This window comes from Sesamum indicum, linkage group LG7 (genome assembly GCF_026168435.1).
Source record: "Sesamum indicum cultivar Baizhima isolate 11 linkage group LG7, ASM2616843v1, whole genome shotgun sequence".
Classification (NCBI taxonomy): domain Eukaryota; kingdom Viridiplantae; phylum Streptophyta; class Magnoliopsida; order Lamiales; family Pedaliaceae; genus Sesamum; species Sesamum indicum.
This window is the reverse complement of record NC_142663.1, coordinates 15,322,998-15,340,507: the sequence shown is the minus strand read 5'-3', so window position 1 is coordinate 15,340,507 and position 17,510 is coordinate 15,322,998. Positions and strand designations below refer to the sequence as shown.

Sequence of the window (17,510 nt, the reverse complement as noted above, 5' to 3'; positions counted from 1 at the left end):
TGCCTTTGCATATATTTTGATAATTGTCTGAAGATCACAAACCTCCAACCTGGAAAATTAATGCTTATGTGGCCTCAAGAAAGAAGATAAATAAAATGGTCAACAAGTGCATCAAAAAATTGAAGTCTACAGCAGTCCTGGATAAGGACTGTGATCTTAGGGCTGTTGGAACAATGCTGAAAAAAACATAGGTCCTTGCTTTTTCAATTTTAAAGTCTGTATTGATACTCATGGTTGGGGAAAAGGAAAGATCAAAGTAAAGAAATTCTTCGCCCAGCAACTTCCGCCTGTATATGGTACCATAGACAAACTATGACCCATAATTCAATCTCAGATTCACACTAGGGTTGGTAGAAATGAAATTGGTTCAAAAGATTGAAGAAATTTTCTGTTGATTTTGGATTTCTTTTCTTTCTTTAGGGATTTGGGGATTAGGGGTTTTTGACGAGAGGAAATTGGGAACTTTTAATGGACTCTCGCAATTCTATTCCTTCTCTCTCACACACATCAACTCCAACTGCCGGCGATGATGGAGCGGCCAGCGACAATGACATCGGCGGTGATGGGGGCTGTGATAATGAGAGAAGTCGTGTTGTTTTTTCAAACAATATGAGGCTGTTAGAGAGTGGATCGAACTCGGCGATAGACGCAAATCAGGTCACGATTGTAGATTTGGCCAGTGACAATGATTGCTCCTCCTTCACGGAGAGGGCGGAACTTGAATCCATATCGTTTAACTTTTCGGAGTTTTTGAAACTTGCTCACACAGTTATTGATTCTAGCGACTTGCAATCGATGGAGGCTCTTAGAGAACCCAAACACAAGTGGACTGCGCGCTTTGGAGAAGAAGCTTCGAAGCGTTGTTTTCCGACTGTTATGGCGCGACCTGCTACACCGATGGTTAACATGGAGAGGAAAAAGGAGAACCCAATTGGAAAGATGAACAGTTTGCAGGAAACTACAATTTTCAATCAGACTGCAAGTGATCGGACTCCGATGACTATTGCTGGTCGGTTGGATATTGCTGAACGTACTGCTGACGTGGGAACGCATGAGGCTGACGAAACTGCTGTGGATGATGTGGCATCGATTACGAATGATGGGGCGTTTCTTCATGAATTGGCTGCTGATTGTGCAGCAGCAAAACAGGACATGGCGCCTGAATTTGTAGCAGATATAGATATTGATTTGGATGATTTGGCAGCAGAAACACAGGATATGGCTGCTGATGTATATGTACATTTGAACCTAACAAAATGAGGATATTCGTAATTAAAGCAAATATCAGAAAAATCCCTTGTAATCTACTCTATTTTTTTTATTTATCTTAATATTATGCCTGGTATAATAAAATTCCATTTTCCTCTCTTCATAACATTTTATTTGGACTAGATTTTCTTTAGTATTACATTAATTCAATTACTAATAAAAAATTAGAATAATTTTAAATTCAAATAATACATCAATATAATTATATACCGAGTTATAATAATTTATATAAAATTAAATAAATATCCATATAAATTGAGATAAATGCGGACGCATTATTGAAATGATATTTGGGCAACAAAGAACATGTGGTTTGAGGGCAACGTCACATCCATTTGTTGTAAACCACTTTGGTACATAACAAACCATCTTTTGCTCTCATCCCCACCATTACCACTTCAATCATTTTCTTCCAATTATAACATCATTTTTGCACCCGCCAATCTCCGCCGTCGAAATCCGACAATATACACCTCACTCACCATCCAAATTTCACAAACATTTATGAACGTAAGAGCTTCACAAACAAATTTATTACCTATAGAAAAAAGAACTTCACCACTCGACAAACCAGTACATGCACACACCAAATCCACAACAATCCCATGTTCATACTTGTCATTTTTCTCTAAATTAGTCAAGTTATGCGGTCCGAACAACTACTTTTTGATTTTCAAAGAACTAGAAGGTTGTATTCTATTTCTTCACTTGCTCTTCTCCTGCCTACATTATTCTCTTATCTGGGCTCAATTCAATTTTATGGCTATGATTGCTTGGGTTTTTTCTTCTAAAGATTTTATCATAGAATATATTTTATTTTAAAATCAGTATTTATTTCTGAAGTTTTCAAATTATATATATTAAATCACGTAATATATTGTTCTTTATTTTTATTAGTAACATGTCAGTGTCCTGAATTTACATATTGAATTTTTTATTGTAAATTTGGTTGCATATTCAAATTAATATATACACATTATGTGTACAAAAATTATGATACCTATTTTATCTTTAAAACAAATTTATACGCATAACATATATATATATATATAATGCAATAAACAAAGTACAATACAATTTTGATTATATATATATGTTATGCAATAAACAAAGTACAATACAATTTTGAATAGAGAATCGAATCCACTGAATTTCCCATTAGAGCCGCCCGCTGATTGATTTTTTATTATAAATACTAGTCTATCTTCTATTCCATTCAACATACACATGCCAAGTGTACAAAAATAACATTATATACTTTATTCTGAAAAAATATTTATACACATCATATGTAAATATTAAATAAAATAAAATTTACAATAAAAAATTCGATGCAGTCCCAAAAGATGAGTTATCATTTTTCTCAAGTGACCCCTACAACTCAGCACAGCCACTTGCACATCACCCTTTTAAGCAGGAAAACGAAAGAAGATGGAAGAAGGTAGGGTTGGTCGGCCAAGGTATTATAAATTACGACAACTTCTCATTCCACAGCCACATAATAATAATACATTACAAATGATACCCAAACCCAATCCTACTTCGATTGGGCAGCAGCACATTAGCTGGACTTTCATTGAATAACCAAAAGCCCCCCCTTTGCCTGCCTTATCATCACATAATTCCTACACACCTAATACGTACATACAACAAACGGAATTGACAAAAGAGGAAACTGAAAATTACAACATTGGATTTATTTTTTGTTTTGTCTTTGTCTTCTTCATCTTCATATTCTTGAAAGAACGGCCACAGCTTGAAGATCAAAAGGGATTGTTTTCTTGTGATGGGAAAGTTCACTTGGACTTGAATGGGATGGCCCTGATCACCACCTGGTGGTATAGAGCTGCGAGCGCTGCCCCGATGAATGGTCCGACCCAGAATATCCACTGCACATGTTGTAATGTTGATAGTGAGAACAGGCTTTTCGTGATCAATTTATATGTTTTTGTTGAATTTACGAAATAGCTATACTTATACCCTTTAAAGTTCAATCATATTATAAGGATGGTATTTTATTTAGGAAAAAACTTTATTGCCGTGCCGTGCCGTGTGTATGTCAAATGGAGTAGGAGATGTAATTCAGTTTGCAACAGATGTGTATGTTAAACGGAGTAGGAGATGTAATTCAGTTTGCAACAGAAAATCCGATCCTGGAAATATAGTTATCCATTGTCTAACCCTGAAATTATAGTGTTGACGCTACTCTTATCTTATCGATGGAATCCAAAGGAAGTCCCCATTCCAAATCATCCAATTAACCATGCGAAACTACTAATTCAAGCTCATTATAAATTTATATCTCAAGAGTAAGTCAAGAATTTAAGCTCACATGATCATCCCAAGCATGGCTCTTGTTGTAGATGATGGCTGCTCCAAGACTCCTGGCGGGGTTAATACCGGTACCGGTGATGGGGATGGTGGCCAAGTGCACCAAGAACACTGCAAACCCAATAGGCAATGGTGCCAATATCTGCAAAATATCATCCAATTTCACCCTTAAATTCAACCAATCATCCCAAATTGTTCCTAATTAATCTTAGCATCAGTAGCAAGCAACTAAAGAAAGCATCTTGAGATCGAATACGCATAAGTACTCACGGGAACATGGGAGTCCCTAGCGCTGCGCTTGGCATCAGTGGCAGAGAAAACGGTGTAAACGAGCACAAAAGTACCGATGATTTCAGCACCAAGGCCGTCACCCTTGGTGTAGCCATGGGCAACAGCGTTGGCACCACCGCCCTTGGTCTGATACAGAGTCTTGCCGAAGCCCTTCACCACACCCGCACCGCAGATGGCACCTAGGCACTGCATCACCATGTAGAACAATGCCCTTGTCAAGGATAATTTCCTTGCCAAGAACAGCCCAAATGTCACTGCAGGATTGATGTGTCCTCCTGCAAATAGCAAACAATTCAATATTCATCCATCAATTACTATGAACTTGAACTCTTCAAGCTAATTTCTCAATATGTATGTATTACTCCGTTACAAAGTTATCATATCTCCAAATTTCAAGATTATGAAACACAAACATTTCGACTTAATCATAAACATATCAAAGAACCCTCGTGAGCAAACAACCAACAGATAGAGATCAATCTGGTAATTACCTGAAATTCCAGCAGTGCAGTAAACAAGGGCAAAGATCATGCCACCAAAAGCCCAAGCAATGCCTTGAATACCAACAGTCGAGCACTTGGAGTCAGATTTGCTAACCCCCATGACAGTCAAAATGGTTATGTACAAGAACAGAAAAGTCGCAATAAACTCAGCTATCCCAGCTCTGTAAAACGACCAAGAAGTCAGCTCGCCCGGCTCGAACAGAGGCGCCGGTGGTGGCTCCTTGTAGTCCTTGTCCTGGCTCTGTGCCGCAGTCCCGATCGGCTGCCTCTCCGAGAACTTGTTAGCTCCCAATCGTACATCCTCCTCTTTGCTCTCCATCCTCTTCTCTCCACAAAAACTCAAGAAAATTCCAAGTTAAATACAAAACTGTATAGAGTAGGAGTTGGCTGTGTAGTGTTTGGTGTGGTGAGAAGAAGATGAGGATAATATATAGAGGAATAGTGGGAGGGGGATGGGCCCACCTCACTTCCATCGATGAGCTAATTTTCATTATGATACAACCGACCATTAATCATTCAAGGCTTCTTCTTTTTTAAAATTTTATTTTATTTTTTTGGTCTTGGAAGTGCAATTTTGATTTCTGTTGGAATGATGAGGACGACGTTTGATGGGAGTGGGGTTAGGGAGGTGGATAGATCCTATCCGAGGTGGCGGAATGAGGTCCATATGTTTGTGTAACGTTCACTTGTGATGATGCTGATATGAATAAGAGTGGTGAGTAGTGACCACTGACCACCGCCCACACTTGGATTTTCTAGCCTCCCTCCCTCCTTTTTCTTTTCTTTCTATTTACAAATAATTAAATGTTGTAATAATGTGACATAGGGATTTGAAGATTAGAATCTGACAATTTGAATATTGGTAATAAGTACGAGAGTAGGTGTTCACTGTTGAGTATTTTTGTGGTTGCCCACTCTTTGATTAAAAGGAAAGAGAGTGGTAGAAAAGTTGAACAAGTGGTGTAATATTAGGGTGACTGGTGGGCAAAGGCCTATTTCAATGTTTTTAACGTTTGGAAATTGCATGCCATGCCATACCACCAAATCCTACCATGTCAGGGAGACAGAGGTCCGAGGGGGCGGTGGAAGTCGGGGTCGCCGCCGCTGTTCCTTTTCACGTTTCATCACACTACTTCTTGTCTTGCCCACAAAAGATTTAATGTATATACGTGAAATATACTATTACTTCTCATGGTTGTTGATGTAACAATTTCATATGTTATTTCATTCAATATATACATGATATATATATAAATATTAAATAAAACATATAATAATAATATATTTATACACACAATGTATATATATTAATCAAAATAAAAAATTCAATCCACCGTGTATAAGGTGAAATGAGAAATTATAAACAATAAAGCACAACCTCGACTCGCCAATTTAAATTGTCCTAATAGTTAAAGTTGGATCCCCACAATTTAGATTGAGTCATGAGTTTTGAATTTCACTAAAGTGTGACTACTAATTTTACTTATTATTATTATTTATTTAATAATATTAGTTATATTGATATATTTATTAAAACGATATTATTCAATTGCCCGAATTATTAAAACATCGATACAATTATGTAATAGTGTAATTACCATTTTTCTTAAAAAAGGAAATATTGAAAATTGAATTTCAACTTTTGTTGTTGGTGTCGGTAAATGGCATGCTTGGCTCATTGCCCCTTCTCATCCAAATTATTATAAAACAGAATGACTTTTCTTCTGCCCCAACTCGGATTTAATTCAATTTTCAGTTTTCTATTATAATTTGTGAATGTGGTTGGCTCAATTAAAAAAGTCCATGTCACATATATATATATATATATATTGCATTTAATTGTTAGTGGTAGTCTATTTTCTTGAAAATGATAATATAATTGACTTATATATTCAATTCAAAAAATTAAAATATTATTTATGCATGAGATAGCAAAATATTTAAATTTAACTATAAAGAGAATTAAGTAAAATATTTGAAGGTCACGATTTCACGTCCCAATCACTACCTAATATTAGTGGACAAATAAATCAATGAATAATTTGAGGCGGTGCCTAATGCTGACAACACCCTACATTATTTATTTATTTTTGGTAAATTATTATTTTATTGTTTTATATATACATGCTATTACGTAGAACTTTTTTTATAATTTTGATAAGAAGAATTACACAATTACCGAAATACCCCCCTATTTTCAGCATAATCACTGTACCCTATGACTGCCCCTATGACTGCGCAAGATGGGACCCACTGTATAATTGCAGCAGTGGCGGCTACAGGTCCGACAGAGGGTGACGTGGCGCGCCTTCACTGGAGCCACGTGTAACGCATACAGAGGGTATCGTACCAGTATAAATACCCCCATTTATGGTATTTCAAATACGCTTTTATCACCTACTTTTACCGCCAATTTATGCTCTAATTCGATCCCTTTATCTTATTTTCGACCCCGCCTTTTCTAACTTAAGTATCGGAGGGCCATCGCCGAGGGCTTCTCGGCTAGTCTGACGTTTGCTGTGTTCTCAGGATCCACTCCAGGTAACTTAAAAGAAGGATTTAGCGATCACGACCCAGCTATTCGACCTAGCGACCCCGATCCGAAAATCCTAATTTTGAGCGACCTACATCAAATTTATTTATTTCAAAGCATATTTTACTACATTTATGAAACATAAATATATGTGTGTATAATATGAAATACAACATTAATTCATCTATACTAATATTTAAAAAGAAAAAGAAAAAAAATATTTACACTCAAACTACAGTCAATAACATTGACACACTAAATTTTAAATATGATAATTTTTATACCCATGATTTTAGATGTCTATCTATACTGATATAGAAAGTAACGACCTTCTACCCTTATAAACGATGGTTAATGATACTGCTACATCAATTTTTAAATATTACAATATTCATAATTAAAAAAATAAAAAATTTAATTGTGATTCTTTTGTTTTTGTTTTTAAATATTAAAATATACATATATAGATACCACGTGGCACGATGGCCGGTATTAATAATAATGGAAAGTGAATATTCGTGCCCTGGTTGGACCATCATTTGGTGTGTCTGTGAATTGAGCTGGTGATGATCTCTACCAATCATATAATTGAGATTTCCCACGCTGGCATCCTTGGCAGCATATACAATCAATGATTAATACCCATTTGCTTATATTAATCACATTTATTAGTTGGTAATTACAGGATAACATAAATTAATCTGCATTATGTTTCGATTATGAAGGCAGAATAACCTTGAAAATTAGTGGTGTCTTGTCTCTTTTGTTTTGTCGATTCCATGTCTATATTAAAGACAAAGAACTAAAAAAGAAAATGTATATAAATGGAGACTTATAGCTTGACAATAAATAGGTGATTAATATTATGTTAGTAGGGTGTTTGGCTGTATTCATTTTTTAAATTGATATATCTTTTTATAAATATAAGTTATTTAAGTGTTGTAAAAACATCTTGTTTCTGAACTTATATAATTTATTTATTTTTTTCAAAACAAGATTATTTTATATTATTTAAAATAAGAGTGATGCTATTTTAACCAATTGATTGAGGGTCATAATTCCTTTTTAAAATGATTATTTTATTTCATTTATATTGAAATGAATAAACAAACACACTTAAATGAGAGCCCAATTAAAGTTGGGCTAAGGTAGTGGGCTTGGATGGTTAGCAAATCTTTTAGACTCTCTCGGCCTAATCTACAATAGAAAATGTCAGTTAATTGCTTGACCCACCAACTTTGTTTTAATGCACGTGAGATAGATGTGAATTGGCATTTGCATGGGTCAGGATTTTATAAGCTATCGCTTGTGTACTTCATCATGGATAAATGATAATGATAATTCAGACCTATGGAGAGAATAAAGTGGTTTTTCCCTATTTTCTTCAGACCTATGGAGAGAATAAAGTGTTTTTCCCTATTTTCTACACTATTTTATCATACCTATAATATTTTTTAAACAAGCAATATTTCTTGCTAATTATTTATGACAAAAAAATTTGTGGGAATATTTAGATTTTCACAAAATTTAAGTTAGTTCAACCAATTAATTGTTGATAAGCATCCATTTTCAAGATTGGAGGTAGATGCTGCTATTCTCTAGACTCTCTTTACCTCTAGGGACACACTATACAAATAGGTTTTTATGAATTCCCTCTAACCTACTAACTAATTCAAAATTCAGTCCAAATTTGCATTCATTTTTTTTGAATTTTTGGGGACTAAATTATGTTTGATCCAAAATTTAACTAATGAACAATGCAACCATTTATTATGTATAATTATATTCATATTTTTTGGTTACTTCTCTCCGGATATATATCTACCAAATCATAAATATTATGGATACTTATATTTATATTTCTTAATTTATGATTTATTTACATAAATTATTCTTATTTTTTATATAATTATAAACAATTGACAGCTAAAAAATATGAATTATTCGTGTAATGGTATCGATTTTTTTTAAGATGTGTGTATTTTTTGAAAAACAAATAAGAGTGATTTGTACGAATAGATCATAAATTAGGGGTAAATATAATCATTTTTAATTATTTATTATCATATTTTTTTTATTTAAATATAGAAATCTTTGGGTATCTTAAAAGGGGAAAAAAACTTGGATTAAAAAAAATAATTTTTTTCTAAAGGAAAGTATTAACTTTAAAAACATTGAAAAAGACAAAAGAGAAATTGGGGAAAAGGTAACGTTAATTAACGAACTTCCTAAATATCATTTGCCCTGTCTTTCTCTCTCTCCATACCTCTCAATATATGTCTCATCGCGTATGCGACTGTTGAACTCAAGGGCGAAGGATGACGTCATCGCCGCCCTGAACTGATCGTCGCCGCCGTCCCTTCAACTCACGCACCCCTTTGTTTTATGGAATCTTCACCGCTCGAAACCAATACTCCCCCCACTGACTCGACTTGGATCGCCCGGCGAGTCGCTTAGTAACGCCATTTTTTCAGACAGCCTTTGTTCCGTAAACTACAGGCGATAATATGAGGACAAGCCTTTTCAGTCGGAGGACGATAAGGCAGGGAGCGGTGTTAGCCGTCGGATCGGCGAAGATAAAGCTGTTGCTGGCCTGTTGCATCTTGTTCACATTAATCGCGCTCTCAGGCCGCACGACGTCGTTTATGGGATGGAAGCAATACGCTGGTTCTCTTCCCCGATCCTCTCTCCCTCGGTACGATTCTGTTAAATCGTCTCAATTTTCGTATGATTTGCCGCCGTCTTCTAGTTCAAAATTCATCGTTAGTTTGCACCAATCTGTATCTAATTATTGGATTGGACTATTAAATGCTCTGGATCTTATTATTCTTTTTGCTGGAAATATTGATCTTGTTTTCTTGCTTACGTATTTTAATGTCTTACTTACTCTTTTAAGTGATTGCCCTTGTAATTATCCTTGGTATATAGTATAAACTCCAAGAGAGAGAGGAGTAAAAGTTAGGACAAGTGAAGAATTCATACTTATTTTACTTTTTGGGTTGTAAAACTAAAAGGATTATCGGATTCACTCGGTTGGTATTTTACCATACCTGGGCATGATAGAAGTAAGCAGTGTTGCCCAATCATTCTTAGCATCTTCTTTATATGCAACTGTTTTTCCAGTTTTCTGATTCTTGATAGTTTATAGTACACCCCTTTGGTTCATTTAGCAGTTTACAATTTTAAATAATATCTGAGTGCTTTGCTGCTTTTGTTTTCACTTTTTTTAGCAATTTACAGTTTTATGGAATTATTATATATTCAGAACTGTAAGCACTTGACGATCCGCGGTTCGGGGGTTGTTTTCTGCACTAAGTATGGACAAATACGTCCTTGCTTGACTGAGGCATGAGTTTGTCATGAGTTCTTTAGGAGCTCATGTCTCATTTATCCTGGCAGTTTGTTCCTTTTAGATTTCGGCATCTCTCTCTTTAACTAAACAGGTCAAATATAAAAAATTGCTCTGTCCATGATATGATTCTCTAGAATTTGGACGTTGGCAATTTAGTTGTGTGTCTATATTGAGAATTTGCAAAGGATTGCTTTGGAATGGGAAATAATTCTTTGGATGTGTAGATTTGCATTTATGCATGTATGGACTTACCAGTTTCTGTCTCTATGTATCTATGCATGTGCACACACAGACATGTACAAAAAAGTAGTTGAGTAGTTGATCTTAACTAATTATCACTTTATACGTTGTGCAGGAAAGGATATACCTTATTGATTAACACATGGAAAAGAAATGATCTCTTGAAGCAGTCCATATCTCATTATGCATCATGTCCTGGGCTTGATTCCATACATATTGTGTGGAGTGAGCCTGACCCTCCTTCAGAATCTCTTATCAACTTTCTAAACCATGTTATAAAGTTGAATTCCAAGCATCATCGAGAAATTGTGTTGAAATTTGATATTAATAAGGAAGATAGTTTGAACAACAGATTTAAAGAAATCAAGGATTTGAAGTCTGATGTGGTCTTTTCAATTGACGATGACATTATATTCCCATGCACAACGGTAGAGTTTGCTTTCAGTGTCTGGCAAAGTGCACCAGATACGATGGTGGGATTTGTTCCTCGTATTCACTGGATTGATAAATCGGTATGTACTCTATGATACTCACAAAGATCTGCAAAAACAACAGTAAAGTCTAGGTAGATGAAGTATGTATCATTTGCCTACAATTCAGATTATTTTTCCATAATATGTCAAATTCTAAAAAAAGTATCTGGATGTAATATTCTAAATACCTTAACTTATAAAGATCACTCATGGAAAAGTACCTTTCAGTCATGATCAAAAGCTGATTGGCTCTGTATATAGTACATTAACCCATTTAAGTTGCTGCATGGACATTGGTTGGAGAAACTCTGTTATGAAGTGGATGCAACTTAAGTTGGCACTTAGAGACACCTGATGAATTTTGTGAGGCCGTTTATAGTGCTGGTGTAGTGCTCCTTTTGAACAGCCACTCTCTTGGAATATAATATCTGTCTGGATCATTAGTTCTTGCGTTAAATTGTCTCTTTTCTTGTTGTCTCAGAATGGCAATCAGGACAAGTACACTTACAGTGGATGGTGGTCTGTTTGGTGGACGGGAACGTATAGTATGATTCTCTCTAAGGCTGCCTTCTTTCATAAGAAATATCTCAGTATGTACACTAATGAAATGCCATCATCCATTCGAGAATATGTCACCAAGAACAGGTTCTTATTATTCTCAAATGATAATTAGTACACTAACTTTGTCTTTTATTTCAGTTTTTCATTGCTCCGTCTCCTTTCCTAACCATAAGATGTTTTTCCTAATTGCTGTTATCTACCAGAAATTGTGAAGATATTGCGATGTCTTTCCTCGTAGCTAATGCAACTGGGGCTCCTCCTATTTGGGTGAAAGGTAATAAATTTGTTTGCTCGACCTTCTTTCCTCTTAAGTATTTTATTATATTCTCACAATTTACATGTACCTTATATTGCGTGGTGTATAGGTAGTATATTTGAGATCGGTTCGACCGGAATTAGTAGCCTGGGAGGGCACCACGAGAAGCGGACGCAATGTGTTAATTGGTTTGCAGCCGAGTATGGGCGGATGCCGTTGGTATCCACTTCGGTGAAGGCCGTGGATAGCCGTTGTAGCTGGTTTTGGTGATGAGGTCTGGTTTCTCAGCCGTTTTCACCACTCATTTTGTTCACTTCACACATTCCAAATCTTACCAGTTCCCACGTTGTAACTTTATTGCCTTACTAAATTATTGTCAAGTGGTGATAGAAACAGAATTACTCCATTCACGTAGGTTCCCTTGTACTCTTGTACTTCAGTGTAGTTTTTATGAGTAGCAAATGGTCAGGTTTAAGTGGGTTCTATGCAAAATGCATTCATTCAGCTCAGTTTCTCAAAAATTACTAATTTATTATTCTCAATTGAAATAATTCAACTTAAAATATCATAATAATACAAGGATTAGTTCCCGTAATGATGATTGACGTGCATTTGAATTTTCAACGATTATTTTTTAAAAAAAATAATTACACCCAATTTGTTTTTACAATTCACCAAAATTTGTTGAGTCTTTCTTCTTTGGAATAAAAGAACAATCTATCCGATTATATTCTCCAAATAATCAATTACTTAATTCAAAAGTTAAAACATTATTAAAGTAGAAAAAGTCCTCGACTGAAAAAGAAATTACACTTTCTTTTTATTTATTAGAATCATAATTATATCAATATTTCAGTACATTAAAATGAAATAAATATTTACCCATATATTTAGTGCTACTCAAACTCATTATTTTGATCCTGTTCAAAAAATTTCAATCATAATCACTGGACTGAGATATTATTGCTAGAATAAATTAGACTGAATAAAGAAACAATCTTGCATCCCAAAAATTTTAATTTATACTATTTCCTTTTTTCTTAGCCCTACTTTTTTTTGAAGTCATAGATGTCATATTCATATGATCCAATCAGTACTAATGGGACAAAGGTTTCCCGGTTCAATTTTCTTGTGTCCCAAATTTGATTGAAACTTTATCTACATCTCTGAGTTACCAAAATTATTAAAACTCAAATACAGATATCCTTTCTCCATTCATTATATCAATTTTCATGTATAATGTCATAAACATTATCCTCCCTATGTGTACATTATTCACATCATTTTCTCCAATTTGATCTCACATTTGTCTAACAAATACAAATATATATATATATATATATATATATTTAAAATGATTTGTACATTTAATTGACATTTTTGCACAATACTCGATTACATCCCACAAGAATTTATATTGAGATTAAACGATTTTATCACCAGAGATTATGATCCAAACATGAATAAAACATCAAGTTCTTCATTCATATTTATACAGCAGTAAATAATTAATTCGTCTCATGAAAATCACTGTCAGAAAACTGATAAGAAAATGCATGCAAAACTCAAAATGATTGCTCTTTCATAAATTATCTGCAATATACACATAATGTTCATTTTTTCCAGTCCACAAGCATGCAAATGTCACTCATGCACGCCGAATTCTTTACCTTCTGTACAATTTGAGAATTTTTTGGTAAATTCCAAGTGGAAGCGGCTGTTTCTGGTGTCTTAATTGTCCTGTTCAAACATTTCTAAGTCTTTCCCTTCACCCTAACCTTAGTTCACCTCCATCGTCTCGACTAGTATTCACCGTTACAGTATGAATTCTTCCGTGTTTTGACTTCTGGCCTTGACCACCGGCGATTACAATTGAATCTTGAAACGAGGAAAGGACCATCTTTATTCTTTCTCCAACATGTTTGGGTTGTGGGGATTGTTGAGAGGGAAACAGGTTTCTTCACCGCCGGTGTTCCACAAGAAATTCGCGTATCTGGAGGCATAATAGGAGCTATTCGGTTCGACTGACATGGACTGCAGGAACCGGTCCTCGGCTCCCCAGTAATCCCTCCTAACGGTCCATAAGAAGTTTGCATAAAGGCACAGAGGCTCAGCATCCAGTGGCAATACTTGTACTGCTCGTTTGAAGCATTCCTCGGCCCTGTTAAGCAACAAAAGTTGGCAAGATTTTCAGTATGACATCATAAATAAACCACCTTGACTGCTAAAGTTTAACTCACCACTTCAATGGAGCAAATAATAGTTGTGTGGATGATCATTAGACTCTAAGCATTCAATCAGCCCTATAAAAGAACGAATCAATTACAATGACCTCCCTGAGAGTTTTTAGTGTAATTACTGACTCTACTTTTCCTTTTGGAATCACCAAAACATCCTTTTAGGCTTTAAGTTTACGATATTTACATGACATCCCTTTTGATCGCGAAAATTCAAATACAGTTGAGGAAAATGTCAATGATTTATGAGTGCGCATGCATATTTATCTCATCAATACAAGTTTTGAACACTACTCAAAAGTCAGCAAAGACAATTTATGTTATCTATCATCACAGGACTAATCAGAAACGAAGATAAGAGATTTGACAAGTTCACCTGTCATAATCGTGAGCAACAAGGTGCAAAAACTGCGCGTAATTGCAGAGTAAAAGTGGATTATTAGGATCTTGGGACAAGTTCATTTGATACAAGAGGTCCGTCCGAAGATAGTCCTCGTAGACGTCAGGTTCTAGCTCCACGGACACTGGTGAAACGAAATATTGCATTGTCTCGTGATCAAGAACCTCGTCATCAATACCTTCCCGCATCTTTGCTGCATCATCCACCATTGAGTTCCACAACTTCATCTCTGCCTCACTCTCCAGTTGCAACTCTCCAATTTGTGTTTTTTCCCCAATACTGCCAATACCGGTTTCTGAGACCAAAGATGATAGTGATGAGGGATAGTATTGAACTTGTTTCTCTTCGACAGAAAACAGTTCTGTTGACACTCTTGAAGGCGAGGTCTCAGCAACGGCAATATCACGGGAGGCAGAATGCACACTGAAATTTGCCAAAAGGATCATTACATGTAGCATCAAAACCGGAGTTCTTGAAAACACTTGCTGGAATAGCCACACAAATGAAGAATGCATTTCTTTTTGCACTTTAGAGGAAATTATCTCTAGATCCTCGTGGCACAAAGCTTCCCTCATATGCAGCGCATAGCTCTGAAGTTCAACGACAATGAAAACCATTGAAGAGAAAGCCGTCTTCACAGAGCAATACGCAGGCGATTCTTTGGATTCTGTAAAGCCCTCTTCCCGTTGTAGTTTCTTCTTTATCATCCTAAGAGACAGGGGAATGTCACAACTCTTAGCCTTTTGTTCAATTGTAGCCCAAACAACAGTCTCTTGATCCGGCCAATCCGGGAACTCCGGCCTAATCCCGAGCATCATTGGCTCCAAGAAATCGAATCTTGAATGCAAGAACGAATCTTGATCCCCTCCATTTTCACCCGCAAATGGGCTTTTCTTGGATGTTGCGCAATGTACATTCTTTTTCCTATGCCTTCCATCGTCCCCACTATCCACTCCACCAGAATTATTAGCCAATCCTTCTACTTGAAACGATGGTTCCTCGTGATCAACATCATCCAAGTTTGAGCTACACGAACGTCGAATAGTATGACCTCTCGAAATCTTGTTAAAAGATTGAGACTTCAAGAGAGTTTTTGATACAAAAGGGTCGGAAAGAACAATAAGGGAGACAGGCCGACAACGAAAAGACGATGCGAAAAGGGATGAAGGGACGGTAGGAGCAAAGGCTTGAGAGGCATGATGTGAGCAATCCACAATGGATGAAAAAGCTTTGAGCCTCATTATTTTGCTAATCAACAGAACAAAGCAAAGGGACTATAACAAAAGCTGGATTAGCAAGAAGACCAAAGGCTGAGCAGAAAGAGAGGAGGTGTGACTAAAAATAGTGGGGGGTGAAGAAACAGTCAAAATCAGATAACGGAGAGCCCGTGTAAAAGGAGTCCTTTCAATCCATCGAGGAAAAAGGGAAAAACAAAGAGAAATCTTGAACTTGCTGCTGTTGTATGAATCTCTCTCGGATCTTGGAAAAGAAATGGATGAGTAGAGTCTAGACTTTGCTTTAAATTCAATCAAACCTGTGACACACAGATGTAAGAAAAACATTAAATTATAGTCATAGTCAAATGTAAAGATCTCACTTTTGTGAACTCCCACTCCACCACTGATCTCCATTCTCATTCACACACACACACGCCTTTTGGCAAATCAAAATCAAACAAAGCAACATAAACAGGAAATATCTTCACAAATTTAACAAAGAAAAGACACACAAACAAGCAAGCACATACACATATTATGTGTGTGTGTATCATTTTTTTCTTATTTTTCAGAAAGCTCTAATTTTTTCACATTCGAACTAACATAATGCAAGGAATTACGAGGAACCCATGTTTCGTTTCATCGAAAACAATGCATTCAGCAACAGATATTCTAATAATAATAAAACAGAGAAGAGAACACGAACATGAACATGAACGCGGCAAGAACAACATATTTCACAAGAGGGTTCTTGAAAACTCACCGGAATTCAAGTGTGGAAGTGGAGGAGGGGTGTGAAGTGAGATGATTCTTTCTTTCTTATGTGGTATATATGTATGTGTACGTGTATATATAGAAGAACAATAAGATGATAAAAAGAGGGAGATGGAAGATTGGATAGAAGGATAGGAAGATAATTGTGGAGATGAGAAGACGATATTTAGTAAGCACCAAAAACAAGAGTTGCACTTTTAGGACCAGTGGGGCTGATGAGGAGAACAACATCATGTGTTACCATCACTCACCCCCACCCCCCACCCCCGGACATGCAAGATGCAACATTTACTTATTCAGTTTTGGTAAATTACAATGAATTATTTTGAAACATGTTATGATTATAAATATTTTTTACTATTAAAAAATTATAAATAATTTTTAAAATTAACGAACTTCTAATAAATACCACATACAATGATAGATTGTCATCAATAATATTCCTATGATTCGAGTTGCGACCTCATTGGGCCCTCGTCGGATGAAGAATTGGGTTCGAACGTTGCTAGGCCATCTGCTAATAATATTGGATAGACGACCATTAATTATAAAAAATATTTTTAATTTTTTAAATAACTAAGAGTTATTATAATTATAACAAACTTTAAAAATGACGTGTAACTTACCTATTTATTCCTCCCTCCTTTTCAGCCTTTATATACAAGTTATATTTACACTACCCTTTATCGTCTTTGTTTTTAATTACATATGCCGTCATCTCACATTTTAATAGAAAATTAATTTTGTTAGGAATACGATAGAATAAGTTAAACTCCTCTCAACAATTGTAACTTTAAGAAAGTCCACCTTAAAATCTGCCATCGTTATTAGCTTTTCATTCATGTATTCAAATTTTACCTAAGAAAGTCAAGTTCCTTATTTAATTATGTATAAACACTTTATGACAATTTATATGACTAATGTTTGATTCTGTGAACACTAAACTTATTCTCTAACTGCTACTCACTGCTCAAATTGAAAAACCAACATTTATTTATAATAAAAAATTGAAATAATCACACTTTTCTCCTTTAATATTCGGTGTAATTATATATAAATTACTTGCGATTTGA

The 17,510-nt window shown here is 35.5% G+C and overlaps 3 protein-coding genes across 4 annotated transcripts; 1 reads left to right on the top strand and 2 right to left on the bottom strand.

Annotated features, from left to right (window-relative positions):
- Positions 1-2,730: 2,730 nt before the first annotated feature.
- On the bottom strand, positions 2,731-4,811 carry LOC105167068 (aquaporin PIP1-2). Its single transcript, XM_011086630.3, has 4 exons — positions 4,383-4,811; positions 3,871-4,166; positions 3,602-3,742; positions 2,731-3,158 (listed from the first exon to the last, which is right to left on the bottom strand). The coding sequence occupies exons 1-4, from the start codon at positions 4,711-4,713 to the stop codon at positions 3,066-3,068; spliced, it is 861 nt and encodes a 286-aa protein (XP_011084932.1). The 5' UTR covers positions 4,714-4,811; the 3' UTR covers positions 2,731-3,065.
- A 4,341-nt stretch (positions 4,812-9,152) lies between these two features.
- Positions 9,153-12,301, top strand: EPC1 (Nucleotide-diphospho-sugar transferases superfamily protein). The gene is made up of 5 exons (XM_011086629.3): positions 9,153-9,622; positions 10,635-11,031; positions 11,474-11,637; positions 11,757-11,827; positions 11,919-12,301. The coding sequence occupies exons 1-5, from the start codon at positions 9,435-9,437 to the stop codon at positions 12,077-12,079; spliced, it is 981 nt and encodes a 326-aa protein (XP_011084931.1). The 5' UTR covers positions 9,153-9,434; the 3' UTR covers positions 12,080-12,301.
- A 1,065-nt stretch (positions 12,302-13,366) lies between these two features.
- Positions 13,367-16,584, bottom strand: LOC105167066 (uncharacterized). Of its 2 annotated transcripts, XR_848222.3 has the most exons (4): positions 16,427-16,584; positions 14,423-15,980; positions 14,050-14,112; positions 13,831-13,970 (listed from the first exon to the last, which is right to left on the bottom strand). XR_848222.3 is itself a non-coding variant. In XM_011086628.3 (3 exons), exons 2-3 carry the CDS (start codon positions 15,685-15,687, stop codon positions 13,712-13,714), a joined length of 1,524 nt encoding a protein of 507 aa, XP_011084930.1. In that variant the 5' UTR covers positions 15,688-15,980; positions 16,427-16,584; the 3' UTR covers positions 13,367-13,711. The 2 variants fall into 2 exon arrangements, 1 of the variants encoding a protein (XP_011084930.1); XM_011086628.3 differs by lacking the exon at positions 14,050-14,112 and having other exon boundaries at positions 13,367-13,970.
- Positions 16,585-17,510: the final 926 nt, after the last annotated feature.

What these genes read in the sequence shown, in the direction of transcription:
- LOC105167066 (XM_011086628.3), bottom strand. Translation starts at nt 15,687, where the DNA reads ATGAGGCTCAAAGCTTTTTCATCCATTGTGGATTGCTCACATCATGCC. An exon ending in GTTGCTCACGATTATGACAG is followed by an intron (nt 13,971 to 14,422) that starts GTGAACTTGTCA and finishes GTTGCTTAACAG; the next exon opens with GGCCGAGGAATGCTTCAAAC.
- EPC1 (XM_011086629.3), top strand. Translation starts at nt 9,435, where the DNA reads ATGAGGACAAGCCTTTTCAGTCGGAGGACGATAAGGCAGGGAGCGGTG. An exon ending in TTCACTGGATTGATAAATCG is followed by an intron (nt 11,032 to 11,473) that starts GTATGTACTCTA and finishes TTGTTGTCTCAG; the next exon opens with AATGGCAATCAGGACAAGTA. An exon ending in GAATATGTCACCAAGAACAG is followed by an intron (nt 11,638 to 11,756) that starts GTTCTTATTATT and finishes GTTATCTACCAG; the next exon opens with AAATTGTGAAGATATTGCGA.
- LOC105167068 (XM_011086630.3), bottom strand. Translation starts at nt 4,713, where the DNA reads ATGGAGAGCAAAGAGGAGGATGTACGATTGGGAGCTAACAAGTTCTCG. An exon ending in CTAGGGACTCCCATGTTCCC is followed by an intron (nt 3,743 to 3,870) that starts GTGAGTACTTAT and finishes GATATTTTGCAG; the next exon opens with ATATTGGCACCATTGCCTAT. An exon ending in GCCATGCTTGGGATGATCAT is followed by an intron (nt 3,159 to 3,601) that starts GTGAGCTTAAAT and finishes CAACATGTGCAG; the next exon opens with TGGATATTCTGGGTCGGACC.